Source organism: Triturus cristatus, chromosome 12 (assembly GCF_964204655.1).
Source record: "Triturus cristatus chromosome 12, aTriCri1.1, whole genome shotgun sequence".
Taxonomy (NCBI): domain Eukaryota; kingdom Metazoa; phylum Chordata; class Amphibia; order Caudata; family Salamandridae; genus Triturus; species Triturus cristatus.
In genome coordinates, this window is record NC_140595.1 from 31,763,052 (window position 1) to 31,785,201 (window position 22,150).

Here is a 22,150-nt window from a genome sequence, read left to right on the forward strand (position 1 = left end):
GATCTCAGGGAGTGTGCCAGGCTCCAGCCAAAAGAAGCATTATGAATATAACAGTGCTTTGTTTTCAGCTGAAAACAATGAGCGGCAGTAAGCCACTCTGTAATGGGCCATCACAAACATATTTTGTCATTTATATCCTGGCTGGGAGAAGGTGTCAAAAGGGATGGGACTCCAAATATTCTTCAAACCCCCCACCTCCATTTCTAATAACCAGACTGTGGATACGCTAGTAAGGCCTATCTGACCAGAATAGTATGTTTGGCAATCATGTATTTGATTGCCTTTTTAAAATGGTAACAAAACTTAACTCCAATTTTTAAATAAGTCTAGACATATTTAAACATTGCCAATTTTATGGAATAATTGTGAACAATTTTGAGGGGGCCCTGATAAAAAGCCATTCCACTGGGTGGGGGTGGGGGGATTAAACAGTTTGAAGATCTCTGGCCTAGAACCAGATGGTGGAAAGAAAATAATGTAAAGTGCAATCTGCCTTGAGGGATTGTGAGTTTTGGCTAGCAAGACCCCATGCACACACAAAACTGAAACAAGGATTTTGGAGAAAAAGAAGTTGCTGGGTTCCAAACCACGGGTATGTGGTAAGATAATGCACAACATGTGATCTACAAAAATACATGCTGCAAACTTGTATTTAGTTACAAGTAAGTAGACTTTCTACTTGTTACAACTTTACTCTTGCCCCTAAAGAGGAATATCAAAGACTACTGCATCACTGTGCAAAATTGGCACCCCACAACAAAAAATATACTTAGTGAATACCTCAGTATCATAAGAGGTGCAAGTTAATTTCTGCCAATGAATAAGCCATCTCAACGGGTTGCTTCCTAAGTGGATTTAAATGCAGCAGGAGATCTGGATCGCACGACTCTTGGAATGTGCTTGGTTTTCATTGAAGTGTTTGTTTTCTCCTGGTAGGCTCTATCCTCAATCGGTGGCGCTCTGACCCGGGACAAGTCAAGATAACTTCAGAGACTTCCAAGATATCGTCTATTATGCCTGTGCAAGGTCGTTGGACTAATTAATGAAACATCCTCTACTGTAATAAAACTGACATCTGACAAGCAAGGCATAGAAATATCTTTTAGGGAAGGAAGTTGATATAGAAGTCATCATTATATTTGACAGACTAAGGGCACCATTAGTATGGCGGGCGGACTTTGTACCCCTCGGGAAACGGAAACGCTGAGGGTGCGGCGGTCCCGCTCCCCCGATTAGCATGTGCCCGCCACACTGGCGGGCGCATGGCGCATCTGCAACATTGCGGCAGACTGTGCAGAGAGCACCGCCCCCGCAATGCCACAAAGGCAGCCTGTGCCTTTCAATGCACAACGTGACAGCCACCGCGCGGTGCCTGTCACGTTGTACATTGAAATGAATGGTACCCCCCATGTGCACTCCCCACCCCCCAGAATCCCTGGGGGTCTGCTACGGGCCCCCAATGTCAAACACCGCCTGCCTTCATAGTAATATGGACGGCGGTGTCTACCAGAAACCGCCACCATATAAACTGCTTTTCCGCCTGACACACTTGCTGGGCAGATCTAGTGGTTTTACCCCTGTTTGCTTGTTGGGCAGGGACTGGGTGTTCAAAAGCACCACTAGACACAACCCCCGCCATGGCAGTTTTTCAGTCATCTGGGGAGTGATGTTGGTAAGTTGCTCTCCAGGGGAAATGGTGGGTCGAGGCCAAAGAGGCACATCTTGTGCCAGGAAGCCCAATTCCCCAGGGCTATCTGTGTTGCAGTTTTACCCAAAATTAACTCGCATGTCTAGGGGAAGTCCAGCCCCAGGAGGCTGCTGCTAACCTAAGGCAAGTCCCCGAATGTCTCAAAGGGCAGCGAAATGAAGTTGGTGGGTAGAAAACAGAGCAAGTAATGCCTTGCGCCAAGAAGCCATTCCCGTCACTTCGTATTTTTTTTTTGTTACTTGCCCAAAAATGATTCCTGTTGTATGATGGCATTTCAGGTTCCCTGAGGTTGACAGATGGAGAAGGGGGTAATACTTTCTGCAACATTAAAGATTCCAAAATTATTCCTGCGCGTGGACTTTGGGAGGACCAGTGGTATGGATTACGGTTGTTATAGTCCTAGAGTAGATTTACTAACGGCTAGGCTGGTCGACCTCGAATCTGGGGAACCGGGTTCGAGTCTTGACAGTGACGCTGAACATCCTGTGATTGAGGGCAAATCACTTAATCTCTCTGTGCCTAACAAAAAATGAATGTGTCCTCATGTAACGCAACTGGTGCTATGTAAAGCGCTCTGATACCCGATACAGGGTTAAGTAGGTGCTATATAAAACTTCGTAAAAAAATAAAAAATAAAAAAACAGCCATTTCTGAAAAACTGAGACTGACGGACTCTATTCATGTTTCTTCTTGATAAAGCTTCTTAGGGAACCAGAGAATCACCGGTTGAATAGCAGAGGGTAATCTCTGGTCCGTTTCCATTATTTCTTTAATGATCCTAAATTGTTCTACATAGTGGCTATCCCTTGTCATGAATGCTAAGAATTCTCCTAACTAGTGACAGCCCTTGTGTGCTGTAGGGGCAGATGTGAACCATTGACTCCAGCCCTTCTCCTATACTACAGCCAAGATCATACCTATTTTGCCCTTCATTTTATCCAAAGTCCAGTGTGTCCAAGAGGTATCCTGATGTAAAATGGCAGACATATGTTGATTTTATAGAAGTTTAAATATGAACCTATTGGTTTTTGATCTTCAGTTGTATCTTTAATTACATTGCTTGTTCATAGGCCGCTGGTGGTAGCTTATAGTGTGCCCTTTAGCATACATGCGTTGGCAGCCGCTAACTTGCTGGCCACCTGGTTCCAAATTTCCATGTGAATGAAGGCACAGATGTTTTCACTTAGCAATAAAACAATTAAGTGTCCACTGGTGAGATCTAAGGCATAATTCCTCATTCAAACTCTGTAGGGTAATGACTGTGTGGTCCGTCCCCATGTCTGGAAAAAATTGACCACAACATTGTGCAGTCTTCAAGCTGGAGATATGAACATTGTCATTACAAGTGTAGATCGTAAGTGGGTGAGAAAAGTATGGAAATTATGTTTTACATTTATCTGGGTTCTGCTTACTCTAGATAACTACCAGTATCTATTGCCTAGCTAACTAATAACTCTGATTCCTATTCTGTAACAATTTGCACTGGAACCTCTTGATCTACAGTGCAATCTAACAGACTGCCTTTTAGATGTAAGCATGAAAGATTGTCGCGTCGGCTCATATAGTATCCCAACCCTTATTTTATTCTTTTGCAACATACTTTTGTCCTTGACCTCTCACACTAAAGTCTTGTAAAGAAATTTCATGTTGAATGACTGATAAATCTAAGTTATAGAACTTCACTGTTATAAGATACACGTACTAAACCAGGCAGCTCCTTTCCAGTCCTGCCCTCCTCACTGGGAAACTATAAATCATGATCGAAGTTATGTGTCATTTCTGTATTTTTTTTATTTCATGTATCTTAATTTGGGATTTAAGTACATGAATCAGCAATGTTGAAACTACATTGCCCATCTTGTTTGCTTTACCTGCAGCTAGAAGCGTGATGCCACACGGGGACCTCGCCTCTGTTGGTTAGCTAGTTTCTAAGCATGACTGCAAACGGAAGGTTTTTAATTCCCATAGACTATCAGTAACAATTCATCAGGTGCTAAAACAGTATTTGCAGCAGCCAGTGTGATGTCACAGTCCCTAAATTCAGTATATGCTTCAATGTTGCATCACACAGAAGCTGCTCTCGCAACAGATATATCACATCAGGACAAATGTTATTCTAGGAGAAAGTGAAACAATAAATGCAAATCAAATTCTTCAAAGGAATAGTATGGAGGATATAACATGAACATCGTTAAAAAAAAACTTTTTACAAACTACAGGTTTTTTATGCCAGCGAATTGGATGAAAATAGTCTCATTGCATGATGTAACGTATCAGAGACGCTTGAAAACCATGAAATGTAGGATTAGCTACCTCATTAGCTGTTATTAAGCAGCAGCTTCTTGCATTGCGGGTACCAGAGAAGAAAACACTCCCTGGCAGCTTCATCCTCGCCTTGAAGACATTCCCTTCCTTAGTTTCTCCTCCTTATTTCCAGTCCTTCACCATCAACATTATTCCAGATCCATTTCCATTCCTCCCACCTTTTCTATGCACAATGACAACCACTCCTCTTCTTGCTGCCTCCTTCTGGGACCATGTGTGTGTGTCCTGTAAAGGCAGTCCTAAACTGAGTTTGAAATAATCCTTGATAGAGTACTGGATACTTGTGCTTTCAGGTATAGCTGACGGGAGCGCTGTCCCCCAGAGTGATATAACGGGGCTTGAGCACGAGTAACCAGTTGAAGTTTAAAGATTTGTAAGGGGAACAAATAAGGGCTGTGAAATCTCAGGCTTTGATTTCTTACGCCATTTCAATGGCTGTAGTGCCCCTCTTGAGCATCCGGACCTCATGGTACCAACAAACCCGATTTAAAGCAGGAAGATTCTAAACGCTGTAATAAGGTTATTACTGCCTTGATGTTTTGGCTGGGGAAGTACAACGCGCAAAGGAGGTATGAAGGTGGTGTTGGTGTTTGAGTCAATGTTGAGGACAACTGTTCTTGAATTTAAGCCAAGTGTGGGGGAACTCACAGGGCTTGCAGACTGCACCTGAACCTAGCCAGACCATCTAAGCTTCCCCCCGCCTCTTCCCTCCAGCAGCAGTCCCTAAAAACTGCTGCCAGGAGGCCACTTATAACTAGCGCACTTGTACCCCACACACTCCTCACCTTTGCTTCTTCAGCCATATTAATGTTCACTGATGGTTCCTTTGTGGACTTTCGCCCAGGCAACCTCTGTAAGGAGTTGAGTTCCGCCAGGGGCTCAGGATTAACAGGCTTAGAAGGGCAAACTCCTTTTGTTCCTACTGCAGGATCATTATGGAGAATGGTAGCTCCCTCCAGGGTCCTCTTGGGCTTGGTTTCACCAAAAGGGTGCAGATGCAATGCCACAAAGTTTCCAGACCAGGGATTGGAGGAAAAGGGAAGACCAAACAACTCCATGGTCAGTTGCCTCACAAGCCTTAGGGACCCCTCCACAAACCGATCTCTGGTGCGCTGTGCTACAGGAGGTAGCGGGGTGCGAGGCCGAGCAGCGCTGAACTGCTCCCCCTTACAGCCAGCAGAAGATAGCTGGGCTGGATCAAGTACCAGAGGTCCGGGCCTTCCGCTGGATATTCTCTGTGGACTGCTTTCCTGTCACCTGCCTATACCGTCCGCTCGCATGAACGCTTCACAGATGCTCCGTGTGCGAAAAAGGACCAACCAAGAATGGGTGGCTAATGCTGCCTCTGCCTCCCGACAGAGGGTCTCAAAAACCGGATTGCTTCTGCCCAGAAATGCCAGGACCTAGATTGAGATAAATTTTCAGGACCCAAATAAGATTGACCAAAAGTGCTGCCATTGCGTAAAGGACATTTTTAGTGTACTTTGTAAGGCTACTGTGGGTCCATGTTAGTCTCACACACAAGGGACAACAGTGGATATGGTATCGGTTGGCTCACCATGAATAATTCAGCCACTCCAACACCATGCAGAAACTGGCAATCCGCCACTCTCAGAATAGAGCAGCAGAACAATGATTGTAGCATAAGCATCTGGCATTACAGAGCGAAGAGTAAGCCAGTGGGGAATATCACTTCTTCGGCAGCTACTGGGGATTAGAAACCTTTCTAGACGCAATGTTGATTGAAACTGGTATGTCCACGAACAGCAGGTACGACATTTGCCTTTTAAAGGCAGCACTGTTATGTTCATGTTGCTAATAAGAATAGTATCCTGTTATCCATTTAGAAGTTGTGAATACAACACCAACCATTGGAACATTGGCGCGGTCTGTAGTATAAAAATACATTTATTAAAAAGTCGATAAACAACGTCACATCAAAGAATGACAGTACTAGTGTGTCTTCATAACAGATACCTGACATTGAAGCAGTGCCAGATCCACGTTTCAGGGAAGAACGTTCTTTTCCTCTTCTCTGCTCTGTCAAAAGAATAAATAAGCAGTATTGACTATAGGCTCTAATAGGGAAATATCCAATGCAGAGCTTTCTGGCTCTCCACAATAACACAACATAGATGAGCAATTATTTACACATCCAGATAAAACTATCATACCCAGCCAGACCCAAACCTCAACCCCATCATAACATAAAATGTATTTATAAAGTGCACATTCACCCAGAAGGGTATCTTGGCGCTGAAAAACAGATGTGTACTGTCAAATTTATTTATCAAAGACAGTGCTGCTAGCTATGTGGCTGATCTTAACTACTGAATAGCAAAGTGTTTGCAAATGGAACAGGTGCAGAGAAGCTGAAATGCAGATGTAATGCTGTTTCTGGGAATAAATGTCATGGTAGTTTTGTGGTTTACACCCAGACTTACATTCCTGCTTCACTTTCCGCCCCTTCTCCCCCTACAAGTTTATGCTCCTCCCAAAAGGGAGACGGTCAAAGAGACTAAGGGCCTGATGTACTAAATTTTATTCTAAAGCCTGCGATACGCTAAATCTCATGTTTTGCGACAATAAAACGACAAATCAAATCAAAATGTACTAAAGGGATGCTGCGAGTCAGAAAAGACTTTCCAGTTCTCAGTGTGCACTGATACCCTGAGATTCAGAAGAAGAAGGGGAATTGAAATTGACGTACCCCTCCCAATGAATCGCAGTGCATGTATCAGAGAGGTGGTTTTGGATTCACAGAAGGACATTAGAGACAAGAAGAGCAAATACTGGCAAAGTGAATAGGCCAGATATTGGAAAACTGGTGCAATGATTACAATTTTTGTAGTTTTTTATTGCAAACATACACCCAAAAATAAAATCCAGAAGAAAAAAAAAGAAAACATATGTCATCTAAATATGGCAGCCACCTGCTTGAGATAAAACGTTTTAATTGCCATTTTGTTTAATTTTAATAGAACAGTATGATGCTTCCTAGCAGGGAGGTGTACTTAGTATATGTATAGAAACAAAATGGTTACTTACCAGTAGAGTCGTTATACAGCCTGAAGAGTTTTCTGGATTCACATGCTGTGCATCTATTCTGCCACCTAGTGGTTGGGCCCTGAATCGTGGTATGTCCTTCTCTTCCAGGGGATACTCATCAATAGTCATAAGCACTGAATAGTCCCGCCTAAATGTTTAACTGAATCTAAGGACTAGTCCTGTGTAAACATACATCAATATATATATATATATAATATGCATATATAATATACACACATGTATATAAATATGCAGCCTAAAACCCCAAATTAGGCTAAAATATGCCAATATTGCATTGTATTTTTCATTTAAAATAAATAATATATGACAACATTTCCATGACATAGAGAAATGTACTCTTAACTTGTTTGAACATAGCCTTTATTTTCAAGGTAAAAAGGAAAGGTGATAGCAGGCAGATTGGCCCAGAAGGCTGCATACTCCTCAAAAAACTAGCGCCGTGCCTTTAAGACCTCCAGGACCCTCAGGCTCCCATCTTGCCCCACAGGTGACAGTGAGGTCAGTTCTTTTTTCCGGCTCCTTCCGTGAGGATCCTGGAGCATTCAGCTCGTCAGTTAGTGGTTTTATTTCACTAATTGGTCTTTTCAAGTGTAATTTCTTTGTCTTCACTCGACGTTTTTAGTACTTCCAGTACTATTTCCATCATTTTTCTGATTTTCCAGTTATTTTTCTGTCAGAAATATCAGCCTTATTTAATAAGTGCCCTTCCTGTGGGAAGAAAATGGCTAAATCAGATCCGCACTCGGTCTGCATTGTGTGCTTACCATCCTCACACAGACCTGACAAGTGCTACTACTGCCAGCAGTTTTATAGAAGAACGGTTCACGAAAGGGAAAAGATCAAACTGCATGCCATGCAGGAGAGAGGAAAGGAGTCTACAAGTGGCCTGGAAGGACATCCCTCTAAAGAGCCCTCCTCTCAAAAAAGGTCAGAGCACAAGACAAGCATTTACAATGCAATAGGTCTCGCAACGCGAGTTTTAGAGCTATTGGTATTGTAAATGGCAATGCCTTTTGAAAAATTAACAGGTATTGTAATTTATAATAGTAATTTTCCACCAGTACCATAACTACCACTATTATTATTACTATCACCACAGAGGGACCGATTCCGATCCGGGTCGGAAGGACACCGAACGCGATCAGGCCGGAAAAACTACGAGCCGTACGCGTGTCTTTCGCCCGACTCGTACAGCTGTACGAGCGAGCAAGTACGATGCGAGCTACATGAAATTTACCGACCGAGTCGTTTCCGGGTCCGAACCGCTCCGTACGTCTCGGTCGTAAGCTAACCGTGGCATGCAATGGATGCGATTCACGACCGAGCCAGTACGATGCACGCGTCGGACAGCCTGTGCGAACCAGAGTGTCCGGCTCGCAAACTGTCCGGGTGGTTGCCTTTGGAGGTCCAAGTCGGACCCCCTGTCACCCGCAGCCCTGCGACTCAGACACAGGGGGAGACCCATGGGTCTCCCCAACACAGGCATGTACGGTGCAGATGGCACCGACGCGTACCCACTGTAGGGGGCGCACTTGTCCGCGACGTACCCATTCAGTCAATGGGAGCCCATGTACGCGTCGTACGACCGGCTCCCATTGACTTCTATGGGAGTCCGACCGAACCGAGTCTAACAGCAAACGGCCGCATCGTACTCGCTCGGTCGGACTGCAGGACTCCGGCTTGGTCGGAAAACACTCCGGATCCGGCTCGGTCGGAGTGCTTTCCGACCTGGATCGAAATCGGCCCCACAGTAGTAATAGTAATAATTGTAGTGGTGGTAATGGTACTTGTGGTGGTTGTAGCGGTGGTGGTACTGGTGGTGGTGAACACCCTAAATATTGATTCAGAAATATCGACTGCCCAGAATATCGAAGTTAAAATATAGAGTGGACAGAACATTGAATCACCAAAATATAGTAGGTCAGAATATCGAAATTAAGGTAAGAAATATCGATTGCTATAATATCGAATTTAAAATATCGTTTTCCATAATATCGATTTTTTTTTAGTGTTATGTATGTTAGTATATGTGTTAAAAATATATATTATTTTTGTAATGTATATTTGATATTTTTAAAGTAATGAATGTTATGTTATTTAAATTTTGCATAATTTAATTCTGTAGCGGGTTGTGGGTTTATAGGGGAATAGGGTGGGAAGTAATTTAATTATAGTAAATTAAATATTAGTTTTTATGAATTAATAATTATTAATTTAATTTTGCGTTTTAGTTCTGTAGCGGGTTGTGGGTTTATAGGGGCATAGGGTGGGAAGTAATTTAATTGTAATTAAGTAAATATGTATTTTTATTTGTATGTATTGATAATTAATCAATTGTTAATTAATTATTAATTGTTAATTAATTTTTATGAATTGGTAATTAATTTTTATTTATTGATTAATTGATAATTATGTTAATTGTTTTAATGTATTATTTGGAGTGGGTTGTGTGTTATAGGGGAATAGGGTGGGAAGTAATTTAATTGTAATTAAGTAAATATGTATTTTTATTTATATGTATTGATAATTAATTAATTGTTAATTAATTATTAATTGTTAATTAAAAACTGGGAGCCGCTGCGCCTTCGGCTTTTACCTGTGAGGGGAAGACAGGACTTCATTGCCCAGGAGGCTGTGTGCTGCTTAACCTCCCTCACTTGTGCAGCTCGTCTGGGGCTACAAAACATCTTGCCGGTCCCGCTTCGCGGGACGCGTGCGGGCGTGCGCCGGGCGAAGCCCGGGCCAAGGGCGGGCCCGTTTGAGCCTGTTCGAGTCTGGGGTAGGCTGGGCCCACTCTCTTTCATGTGCTCCAGCATATGTTCCCTGGACCTGCTGCGGTAAGATCTACCACTTTTATTTTGAATCAGGTAGCTGCACTTGTTTGACTGTGTAAGGCCTCCAGCGGGCAGCAAGGATAAAAAATGGACTAAAGGTGGGAGCGTAATGGGAACTCTAGACCAATTTATCACGCGAGCCTCCAGTGTTCTAGCGCGTGAAATAGCGGATACAGAACGACGGCTGTCTACTGAGCCAATATTTACAAAACGTTCCTCCTTGGGTCCCATTATGAACGCACGTACGCAAATTCCTTGTTTTGACGATGAAAGGACCGCTTGTACATCTGATGCGGATCCCTGTGTGGTAGTATCACCAACCGCCACAACTTTGGGGGACGGTCCCAATAGCCATGCCCAAGATGAATGTGGGCTGGATGGGATAACTCAAGAAAAAGCGATGAACACCGCAACTAGGTCGAAGTCGATTCCGATACCTACCACCTCCACGAGAAGTAAGAAAGTATCAAAAAATGTGGTTGCTGCCAAGAAGAAAAACTGTAAAGGTGGCCAGCTTAAGAAAAACAACTTTAAAAACTCTAAAACACCAAGGTGTGATGGGGAAGGAATGACATCTCGGGAATTTACTATGGAGACCGCAGGGTTTGTGGAGAGTGTGGTGACCCAGACTGAGCCTACTGCAGTATGTCCGATGAATCTCATGGAGTCAGAGGCTTCAGTTCCAACATTTAATGATGTACTTTTGGAAAAACTAGGGGGCTTAATTACTGGCTGCTTGTCACCACTTATTAAGCGATTGGCAAATATTGAAGAACAATTGGAAATTATTGCTAACACTGCTGCTCAAAACTGTGGGGGTGTGGGAAGGAAGAGTCATTCCAATGTTGAATCAAAGCCCCAAATACCATCTCCTCTAACTGTTGATTGTCCTTCTACTTCAAATGATGCAATCAATCCGGAGAGATTGCGGCCATCGGCTATGATCCGAAGTAATTATCCAGCCGGGGGGGTACCATCAAAGAATGCAGGCTCAGCTACGATAAACTCTAGCGGTGGCAGTGATCACCACTGCCAACTTCCATCTCGCCCTGAAACTACCCGTGACCCTGCTGTATCATCCCGCAGCAATAATAAAATACCGCTTGCAAGAGTTGATTTACCACCTGAATCTAGTCCGTATGTAGTTATTTTGACTGGTGTACCACATTTGGGGAATGATACTGAGGAGTCATACCCATCACTTAAGAACAAGGTTACGTTCTGGCTCAATAAGTATAGACCATTGCCATCACACGTAACCAGTGAAGTATTGTTTGTCAGGAGGGTAGCATGGGTGGGTCATAAGATAAAGGACACCAGGGGGGATTGTATTTTGATTAATTTTAGGAATACTTGGCCGGTGAACTATGTTTGTGGTTGGGGCCAGTCTAGGTCTGTGGAAGGTATTGAGTCCCACCCATTGTCCTATTTCTATCCCACCACTCAATTGCAACCTAATCCGGGCTCTGATCGGGCTATTGATGCTGCAGGGACAGTGACAGGTGGTATATACAGCAGAGGGAGACACCGCGAACCACCCCCTAATACAGCTTTTAGTCAGAACAATAGATACAGTCCTCTGGATTTGGTCGACTGACTGTATTTTGAGAGCTCGCAACTTCCAATTGCAGCTGAAAATATAGTCGGGTATGAAAAGAAGGGTGGCTCAGGGAGTATTGGTATTTGCAACCAGAATATTGAAGGGAGTGGTAGAATTACCACTAGGGGTAGCCTAGCCAGTGGAACTTTGATTACTACTACTAGTGGCCGACCTCTGATTGTCAAATCGAGAAAAGGGCCAACTGATGTAACTCTGGCACCGCTTTTTCCGGTGCCACAAACAAATAGCGAGCCCAAAAGTGGGAAGATAGCCGGTGGGGCAACTATGAGTCCATACCACGCGTGTAGTATTAGTAAGGAACCAGGCACCCGGGCCTCCGATCACAGTGAAAGGACAAGAAACGTTGCGGAGTGTTTGGAACGTGTCCATCCAGAGGTTCTTAGTGTTCTATCCACCAGCCTTAATAACAACAGTAATACCCACACTACCATCCATGTCGCAGATACTAGCTTCCATACCAATGAGTCGGTAGCATCCTGCCCATTGGATGGGGCACATAGTAAACTGCACTGCAGTAGGCTCGCCTCAGCGCAGGTGTTGCGAAGGAGTGTGGGTGGAAACGTGGAAAAACTTAGAATTCTCTCATGGAATGTTGCGGGTTTAACCAGTAAGATGATGAGTGTTGAATGGGGTTCCTTTATGGATGACTGTGATGTTTGTCTGTTCCAAGAGACCGGGGCCCGCACGGAGCAGCATCGGGTGGGTTTCGCTTCATTTTCTGTTCCAGCAGTGTGGGGTGGGCGAGGTCGCCCCTCGGGGGGTTTAACTATCTGGATTGGTTCCCACTTCGGATGTACGTGCAAAATATTAAATCCAGGCTCTGTGGATATCCAGTATGTTGTTCTTGTCTTCCCAGATGATTACAGGATAGCACTAATTAATGTATACTCTCGTCCTGTTGGTGTAGCTAAAGAGTCCAAAGTTATAGAGGACCTGACTACTTTTATCTCAACTGTACCAAGTAACATCCATGTATTGCTGGGAGGTGACCCGAACTGCCAATATGAGCCCTTGGTAGGCTTTAATGATACTGACCATATGGAAGAAGACCTTTATGGGGTCATACCTATGGAGCAGGCAAACCCGGTGAAAGTCTGGACACCTTTAGCAATACAGATAATGGCGTTGACTTTAACCCATTCTCTACGAGCGTGCAATGGTCGCTTTTCCTCTGATATCCCTGCAAAATTGACGTACAATAAATTTGGGCAAATGTCTCTCCTCGACTATATCATGGTAGAAGTTAGGTCATGGTCGAGAATTCTTGATTTTGCGGTTGTTTCTAGAATTGATAGTGACCACAATGCCCTGATTCTGGACATGGCATTACCTAATGTCAGCAAGATTGGTGTATTGCCTTCTGAATATAATTCAGGCGATTTAACTCTAACAAATGATAGGCGCAGAGTTAAATGGCAGCTATTGCTGGAAAACCCTGGTAAAATTGAAAAACTCTACAGCTTGGCTATTCCAATTCTAGAAGACATTGCAGCTCTTGTTGATTCATCTCTGCCTGCAGATTTTTATGGTCAGCTGGAGGTTTTCCACAAGCGATTAGTTACCAATATGGCTGAAATAGTCAATCCCTTGGTTCCCAAGAAGGGGAAGAGGGCCCATCCTAGTTTGTGGTATAACACTGCATGTAGGAAGGCTAAAAAGGAACTACGGTCAGCTGTAAAAGCAAACAACCGGGATGAAATTAAAGTTAGAAGGACAGACTATAAAGTATTAACCAAGGCTGCGAGGGAAGAATGGGAGCACGAAAAATGGTCTTCGTTAACAGTGGCGCTTGACACTAAAGACTTTCGCAAATGTTGGTCTATAATTAACACCGGCAGTAGTGAACCAAACCCGGCCAATGACCCTAACTTAGTGGCAGATGTCTGGGAAAATCACTTCCAGGCCCTGTATCCTCCTGAGGTTTTGCCAGGTCACCCGGAATTATCTATGATTCCATCTATTGCAAATACGCAGTGTGAGGTGACCGAGTTTACGGTTGAGGAGGTTTGCAATGTTATTGCTAAACTCCCCTCTGGAAAGGCTCCTGGTCTCGATAAATTACCGGGCGATCTTTTTAAGCATGAACCGAAAGTCTGGGGTCCTTACCTTCAGATTTTGTTTAACGCGGTCCTAGGTGGTATGCCGGTACCATACACATGGATAGGTGCAGAGATAGTGCCTATATATAAAAAGGGTTCTCCTCTCCTACCCTCTAATTATAGACCTATAAGTCTAATTGATGTCTCCCAGAAATTATTTGCAAGACTCATCTTGGATAGTCTTCAGTTGTGGATGGAGGAGTTTGCAATTTTAAGTCCTTACCAGGCCGGGTTTCGGGCGAACACCTCCACCGTGGACCAGATTTTCCGACTACTACTATTATATTGGAAAACGGTGAAAATAGAGGGTGGCAGCCTCTATATGGTGTTCGTGGATCTCCGAGCAGCCTTTGATCTTGTGCCACGGGGTAAGCTCTGGTCTGTACTCCTCGAGATGGGCATCCCCATTGACTTATTAGAGGTCCTGATGAGATTACATGAGGCAAATTATGCCCAGGTTAGAAGCCGGAAGAATGGTTCTTTGTCGTCACGGTTCCCAGTTGGCAGGGGGGTAAGACAGGGATGTGTGCTTGCACCAACCCTGTTCTGCCTCTTTGTCAACGGGGTTATTGCACATCTTAATGCAGTGCAGGACAATGACGCTCCCAAGTTGGCTGGCAATAGAGTGCCTGCTATCATGTTCGCTGATGATACCCTTTTACTATCTAAGACACCCATGGGTATCCAGCGAACACTTGATAGCTTTGAAGAATTCTGCACTCTTCGGGGTCTTGAGATAAATATTCTCAAGACTAAATATATGATTTTTAATCCGCCCCGTTCTACACGCCCGAACCCTAAACTGGGGGACACAAGACTTGAAAGGGTAGCTGTTTTTGATTATCTGGGAGTCACTGTTAATGAAAATTTGACGTGGGGACACCAGATAACTAAGACACAACTTAAACTGGCTCAACTCTCTGGGGGAATCATCAAATTGTTAAGCAAGTCTTCTAGTAAACCAATTGGTCCTCCGTTGGAAGTCTACAAGGCACAAGCCAGGGGGTCTTGTATGTATGGGGCTGAGCTTTGGAGACATTCTAATAGGCTTGCTATTACAAAGGTTGAGAATAAATTTCTGCGGCAGCTGCTCGGACTTCCATCGAGCACCCCGCTTTTACCGTTGAGGCTTGACCTAGGGATTAGGTCAATCGACGACGAGCTTGCATTAAAACCCCTTAGGTTTAGGCGCAGGCTCTGGGTGACCCGAGAGCTGACCAGTTACAGACAGGAACTAAAAGAAATATTGTCCTTCTCTGGAGCTCAAAAAATCCCTTGGCTCATCTACATTAAGAATGAACTGACGAGAATTGGTGTTCCTGCCTTGTGGGCTGATCCAGAAAGTCAATGTAAATTAATTTCACGCCAAATGCTAGTAGCTATTTTCCGCTCTAAAAATAAAATGGCCGCTCAATCTAATCCCTCCTCTGGTTCGGCCATTTGTTCTTTTTTATCTGTGAAGGATTGTTATCTTTTTTAGCCTTTTCTGGACGTTATATACCCCATCCTAGCCAGAAAATTGTATGTTCAGTATAGGCATGGTGTTCGCCCTCTCCGGGCCTCTACTTGTAAGTGGGCACTTATAGCACCAATGAATTGCCCAGCCTGTGAGTATGAGAAAGAAACAGAGACTCACGTCTTTTCTTTCTGTCCGGCTTATGTTAAATCCAGGAGATTTTGGCTGCTGCCCCTTTGTAAAAATATGGGGTTTCGTTATTGTATGCAAGCGCTAAGAATACTGAAGTCTGACACATCCGAATGCATTGTATTTGCTGTCTCCCAATATTTAACAGCTATGTGGCACAAGCGTAGAAATTTTGTTTAATTAACTATATTGCTGGTTATTAATATCGATTGGACTATTACTGTGTATTATTAGTGGTGGTAACTCAATGCTAGTTTTTAATCTTTTTTACTTTTTTATTTACTGTTTTAACTTTTCTTGATTTTATGAACTATTTTTAATGTCCTGTCTCCCTGTGCTATCTAGGTATTTTACGTATGAATTCCAGAATGCACTGATTGAATTAATTAAGTTGATTGTGATTCTTCACATGTGTTCTTTATGCTATGTGCACACTTTTTATGGTCATTGTGTACCAAAATAAAAGTTTTTGATGATGATGATGATGAATTATTTTAACTAATTTTAAATTGGTATTGATAATTAATTTATTTTTATTTAAATATTAAATCATTACTTTCCCTACTGTTGCACTCTCTGGAGTGGGAATAGTAATATTTACCCCAACGGCCCCACAGCGCTGGGATGCCTGGCTTCACCCTGGAGATGCCCAGGAGTGGACATTTCACAGGGAACAAGCCAGGAAGGGTTCCCTAGCGGTATGAATACAGCGCCGGGAGACCCCGGTCCGGGGTAGCTGTGCGCTATATAAGTACTAGCACATTTACATTTACATTTACGCTATCCAACGCTTTCCCTACTGTTGCAGTCACTGGAGTGGGAATAGTAATTTTTACCTCTACGCTATCCAATGCTTTCCCTACTGTTGCACTCTGGAGTGGGAATAGTAATTTTTACCCCTACGCTATCCAACGCTTTCCCTACTGTTGCACTCTCTGGAGTGGGAATAGTAATTTTTACCCCTACGCTATCCAACGCTTTCCCTACTGTTGCACTCTCTGGAGTTGGAATAGTAATTTTTACCCCTACGCTATCCAACGCTTTCCCTACTGTTGCACTCTCTGGAGTGGGAATAGTAATTTTTACCCTCCCGCTATCCAATGCTTTCCCTACTGTTGCACTCTCTGGAGTGGGAATAGTAATTTTTACCCCTACGCTATCCAACGCTTTCTCTACTGTTGCACTCACTGGAGTGGTAATAGTAGATTTTACCCCTACGCTATCCAATGCTTTCTCTACTGTTGCACCCTCTGGAGTGGGAATAGTATTTTTTACCCCTACGCTATCCAACGCTTTCCCTACTGTTGCACTTTCTGGAGTGGGAATAGTAATTTTTACCCCTATGCTATCCAACGCTTTCCCTACTGCTGCACTCATTATTATTTAACATAATAATTATTACTTTAATTATTATATATTATTTATTTTTATATTTAGATAATATGTTTATTTATATATATATGTCAATATATTTTTAATAATGTTCTAAATATTTTACAATTAAGATTAATACCTATTTTATAATATTATTAAGTAAATATATATTTTAAAAATACATTTACATTACATTTATTATTTTTACATTTTAAGCGTTTTTACCTTATTTTAACTATGTTTTATTTAATTGTGTTTATTATTTAATTACTTTTATAGTATTTTTATTACATTAAAAAAATTCGATATTTTAGTTAACTATATTTTAACATTCTATATGTTGTACTCAATATTTTAGTACTTAACTGTTTGTAGATAGGCATTCTATATTCTGTCCCTCGATATTTTGGAGTCGATATTTTGGGCAGTATATATTCTGTCCCTCGATATTTAGTCACTGAACCACTGGTGGTGTTAGTGGTGGTGGTACTGGTGGTCTACGTGGATTTCATTTCATCACTTATGCTACTGCTGTAATATTTTTTAACAAAAAAATACAAAAACCAACAACATTATCATTTGCAACGCCAATAGCTCAAACTTTTAATAATGCCACCCCTATTGCATTGCAAATGCTTGTTTTATGTTGCAGGCATGAGGTGCATCATCTACTTCCCAAAATACAATCTTAGATTTGTAGACACTAGTAACAGTCCTATGGTAGGAGGCAGTTGTTCAGCCAGTGTAAGGCTAATAGCTCACACAACTTTGCATTTTGATACCTGAAGTTTTAAATTACAATAAATGTAGTAGACCTCAGGCAGGAGACTTGAGTTACCAGTAACTGTGGAAAGAGCAATAACTTTAGAAACTGGTGCTTTATTTCACCTTTTCTGTGGTGTGAAGGTTACATAACTGTTTTATTGCATTCGAATGGGCACAATGGGGCTTATTTACAAGTCCCTTGCACTGCCGGTGCTTCACTTTTGTGTGGGAAAATGTGACGCAGCGGCGGCGCAAGGGGCTTGTAAATAAGCCCCAATGTCCTGTTTCTCTGGCTCTAAAGCAGCTTTGCAGACCTGGTTCTCTGGCTGTACAACAGCTCTGCTGACCTGGTTCTCTGGCTCTAAAGCAGCTCTGCTGACCTGGTTCTCTGCCTTTAGAGCAGCTCTGCTGACCTGGTTCTTAGGCTCTAGAGCAGCTTTGCTGACCTGGTTCTCTGGCTCTATAGCGGCTCTGCTGACCTGGTTCTCTGGCTCTAAAGCGGCTCTGCTGACCTGGCTCTAAAGCAGCTCTGCTGACCTGGTTCTCTGGCTCTAAAGCGGCTCTGCTGACCTGGTTCTCTTCCTCTAAAACAGCTCTGCTGGCTTGGTTTTCTGGCTCTAAAGCAGCTCTGCTGACCTGGTTCTCTGCCTGTAGAGCAGCTCTACTGACCTGGTTATTAGGCTCTAGAGTAGCTCTGCTGACATGGTTCTCTGGCTCTACAACAGCTCTGCTGACCTAGTTCTCAGGCTCTAAAGCAGCTCTGCTGATCTGGTTCTTAGGCTCTAGAGCATCTCTGCTGACCTGGTTCTCTGGCTCTACAACAGCTCTGCTGACCTGGTTCTCTGGCTCTAAAGCAGCTCTGCTGACCTGGTTCTATAGCTCTAAAGCAGCTCTGCTGACCTGGTTCTCTGGCTCTACAGCAGCTCTGCTGACCTGGTTCTCTGCCTCTAGAGCAGCTCTGCTGACCTGGTTCTTGGGCTCTAGAGCAGCTCTGCTGACCTGGTTCTCTGGCTCTATAGCGGCTCTGCTGACCTGGTTCTCTCTCTCTCTAAAGCAGCTCTGCTGACCTGGTTCTCTGGCTCTAAAGCAGCTCTGCTGACCTGGTTCTCTGGCTCTAGAGCAGCTTTGCTGACCTGGTTCTTAGGCTCTAGAGCAGCTCTGCTGACATGGTTCTCTGGCTCTACAACGGCTCTGCTGACCTAGTTCTCTGGCTCTAAAGCAGCTCTGCTGACCTGGTTCTCTGGCTCTAAAGCAGCGCTGCTGACCTGGTTCTTGGGCTCTAGAGCAGCTCTGCTGACCTGGTTCTCTGGCTCTAAAACGTCTTCTGACCTGGTTTCTCTGGCTCTAAAGCAGCTCTGCTGACCTGGTTCTCTGGCTCTACAGCAGCTCTGCTGACCTGGTTCTCTGGCTCTAAAGCAGCTCTGCTGACCTGGTTCTCTGGCTCTAGAGCAGCTATGCTGACCTGGTTCTTAGGCTCTAGAGCAGCTCTGCTGACATGGTTCTCTGGCTCTACAACGGCTCTGCTGACCTAGTTCTCTGGCTCTAAAGCAGCTCTGCTGACCTGGTTCTCTGGCTCTATAGCGGCGCTGCTGAACTGGTTCTCTGGATATAAAGCAGCTCTGCTGACCTGGTTCTTAGGCTCTAGAGCAGCTCTGCTGACCTGGTTTCTCCGGCTCTGAAGCAGCTCTGCTGACCTGGTTCTCTGGCTCTACAACGGCTCTGCTGACCTGGTTTCTCTGGCTCTAAAGTGGCTCTGCTGACCTGGTTCTCTGGCTCTAAAGCAGCTCTGCTGACCTGGTTTCTCTGGCTCTATAGCGGCTCTGCTGACCTGGTTCTCTGGCTCTACAGCAACTCTGCTGACCTGGTTCTCTGGCTCTAGAGCAGCTATGCTGACCTGGTTTCTCTGGCTCTATAGCGGCTCTGCTGACCTGGTTCTGTGGCTCTACAGCAACTCTGCTGACCTGGTTCTCTGGCTCTAGAGCAGCTATGCTGACCTGGTTCTTAGGCTCTAGAGCAGCTCTGCTGACATGGTTCTCTGGCTCTACAACGGCTCTGCTGACCTAGTTCTCTGGCTCTAAAGCAGCTCTGCTGACCTGGTTCTCTGGCTCTATAGCGGCTCAGCTGACCTGGTTCTCTGGATATAAAGCAGCTCTGCTGACCTGGTTCTTAGGCTCTAGAGCAGCTCTGCTGACCTGGTTTCTCTGGCTCTGAAGCAGCTCTGCTGACATGGTTCTCTGGCTTTACAACGGCTCTGCTGACCTGGTTTCTCTGGCTCCAAAGTGGCTCTGCTGACCTGGTTCTCTGGCTCTAAAGCAGCTCTGCTGACCTGGTTCTCTGGCTCTACAGCAACTCTGCTGACCTGGTTCTCTGGCTCTAGAGCAGCTCTGCTGACCTGGTTTGCACGGCGAGTTAAAAACCGGAGGATAAGTGGCAGGATAGAGTGCGGGGCAGATAAAAAGCACAGCGAGGCAAGATCAATACTGTTGTGTGTTTGCGGCAACAAAAGCTAAAAAAAGCAAAGTAAATACCATGTGGCACAATGTTCTTGATATGCTGAAGCGCTGAAATTTATGTGTCTGCCTTGTATAGTTACATCGTGCAGTGAAACTGAAACCTAAATCAAGGTGGGAGCGTGTGAAAGCTTACATCCTAGAGAGGAGACGCCATGCACGTGCACATCGCCTGTCTGTGCGCTCACATGGTTTGTCTCCCTTTGCACACTAAACCGACAACAATAGGTCTCGCCAAGGCGAGGAGCGCGCATGTGCTGCGTCGCTAGGCGAGACCGATAAAAGAGAGATAAAAGAAGGCATCATTCGAATTCACTGTCAGGGTAAAGACCGAGGTTGAAAATACGCCTGTGCTCTCCTTCAGCTTCTAAGTTGCCTGTGTCACAGTCGACGTTGAAGAATCTATCGCCGTTAAAGTGGACGACGCCAGGTATGGCAAAGTCTAAATCTAGGCATGTGTCTGCTTCTCATCGGCCGGCGTTGATCCCTCCTTGTAGACGGTCCAAGTCCGGCTCCCCCACGACGGCGGAGGGCAGACGTTTGATGTTGAAGATTCATCTCTGACATGGGCGGTCGCTGTGAAGGTCACAGTGCAATCGTCAAGGACACCACCGACGTCAAGGGTACCTAAGCGATTGACGTCGGATCTGACGCCGAAGACTCCAACTTCGGTAAGCCTTGTTCACAGAGCTTCATCAATGACGGTAGGGCAGGCTCAATCATTGCCATGGAGAAGGTCGCCATCGAGAAGGTCACATTCGACATCGAGGAGAAGGTCGCCTTCGATGGCGAGGAGTTCGCCCTCAACGTCGAGGAGGTCGAAGTCGAGGAGGTCGACGTCGAGACCTAGATCCTCCCGTATGTCTCCACCTGCCAAGATACAGAGAGTAGATCGGTCACCAGTACTGACGTCAAGGGACCCTTTGACGTCGAGGGAAATTCAGGACCTAGCGGCGAGGAGTGCTTCATCCTTCCCAGGCCTAAGGATCGTTCAGATCACGCCAGAGGGCTCTCCAGCTCCAGAACAGCATTCGCCTCCTACTAACCTTTCCCCGAGATGGTTGAAGAGCATAAAGGACTGGAAGATGAGAAGAATTAGTCCTGGTTCTGAATACTCGCAAGTATATTCAACTTCTCGTACTCCTGATAAGCAAGTGCTACCTGCCACACCTCAAAGGTCCACGGCTACGAGGAGACATAGATCACGGTTGCCTCTTAGATGCTCTGAGTCCAGGTCTCGACACTGTTCGCCTCGAGAGCAGAGAACGCATGTCTCCATCATGGTCTGACTCCAGATCTTCGAAGGCCAATTATTCTCCTGCTTTGTCTTTTACTCCTCCTGTCAGAGTATTACCAGTGGATGACATTGTTACCTTTTAGAGCCCCAGAACAGGACCCATTTTTTCTGAGCTCTGATCCTCCACCAGTCTCGGTCATTGTACCAGCAGCAAGCTATGCGCACATGGGGGCCTCCTCATCTGCAGTTCCCCCCTATAAAGACAGCAAAGCCATGGACTCCAGCGGTAAGAGGATGTGTAACACCTATGCCTCTTACATGAAGGTTGCTAGCACTTCCGCACTATTGATCGATATGACCGTTCGTTATGGGACTCTCTTTCAAGATTTACGGAAAAGTTACCTAAGGCAGATCGACAGGATCATAAGTGTAGCAACAGATGCTTCAGACCGTGCAGTTCATGGGTATTCACATGGTATCTGCGCTAGACAATCCTCCTGGCTGAGACTCAGAGGCTTAAAACCAGAGGCCCAACACAGAATTCTCAACCTTCCCTTCAATGGTACCTCCCTCTTTGGCTCTCATGCGAATGATGACATGTCAAGGATGAAATCAGAATAGGATACCTTGAAGGACGTTGGTCTGGAGAAAAAGAAGGACTTCCGACGTCGCTACCGCCCTCATGATCTCCGCCAATACCAGCAGAGGGTTCAAACCCCTCATTGGTCATTGCAGCAACATCAGGCGAGATCGCATTACCATCAGCGGCGGCCTGATAGAGGAAGAGGGGACTCTAGACAATCAACCCCTGCGGCAAAACAACAGCCCAAAGAGTGAGTGCTTGCTTCCTCCAACTCTGTTACCCACTCCGGTGGGGGGAAGTATAATGTTTCACTTGGACGAGTGAATAAAAATAACGCAGGACAAATGGGTACTCAATATTGTGCGGAATGGGTACTCATC

The 22,150-nt window shown here is 44.7% G+C and overlaps 1 protein-coding gene across 2 annotated transcripts in view; it reads right to left on the reverse strand.

Annotated features, from left to right (window-relative positions):
• The window catches only part of CPAMD8 (C3 and PZP like alpha-2-macroglobulin domain containing 8), a 1,045,838-nt gene that overhangs the window by 748,914 nt on the left and 274,774 nt on the right, over nt 1-22,150 (reverse strand). For both annotated transcript variants that reach the window (XM_085640012.1, XM_085640011.1), the window contains exon 19: nt 6,011-6,073. In XM_085640012.1, coding sequence (XP_085496138.1) covers nt 6,011-6,073 — 63 coding nt within the window. The remainder of the gene's footprint in view (nt 1-6,010; nt 6,074-22,150) is intronic.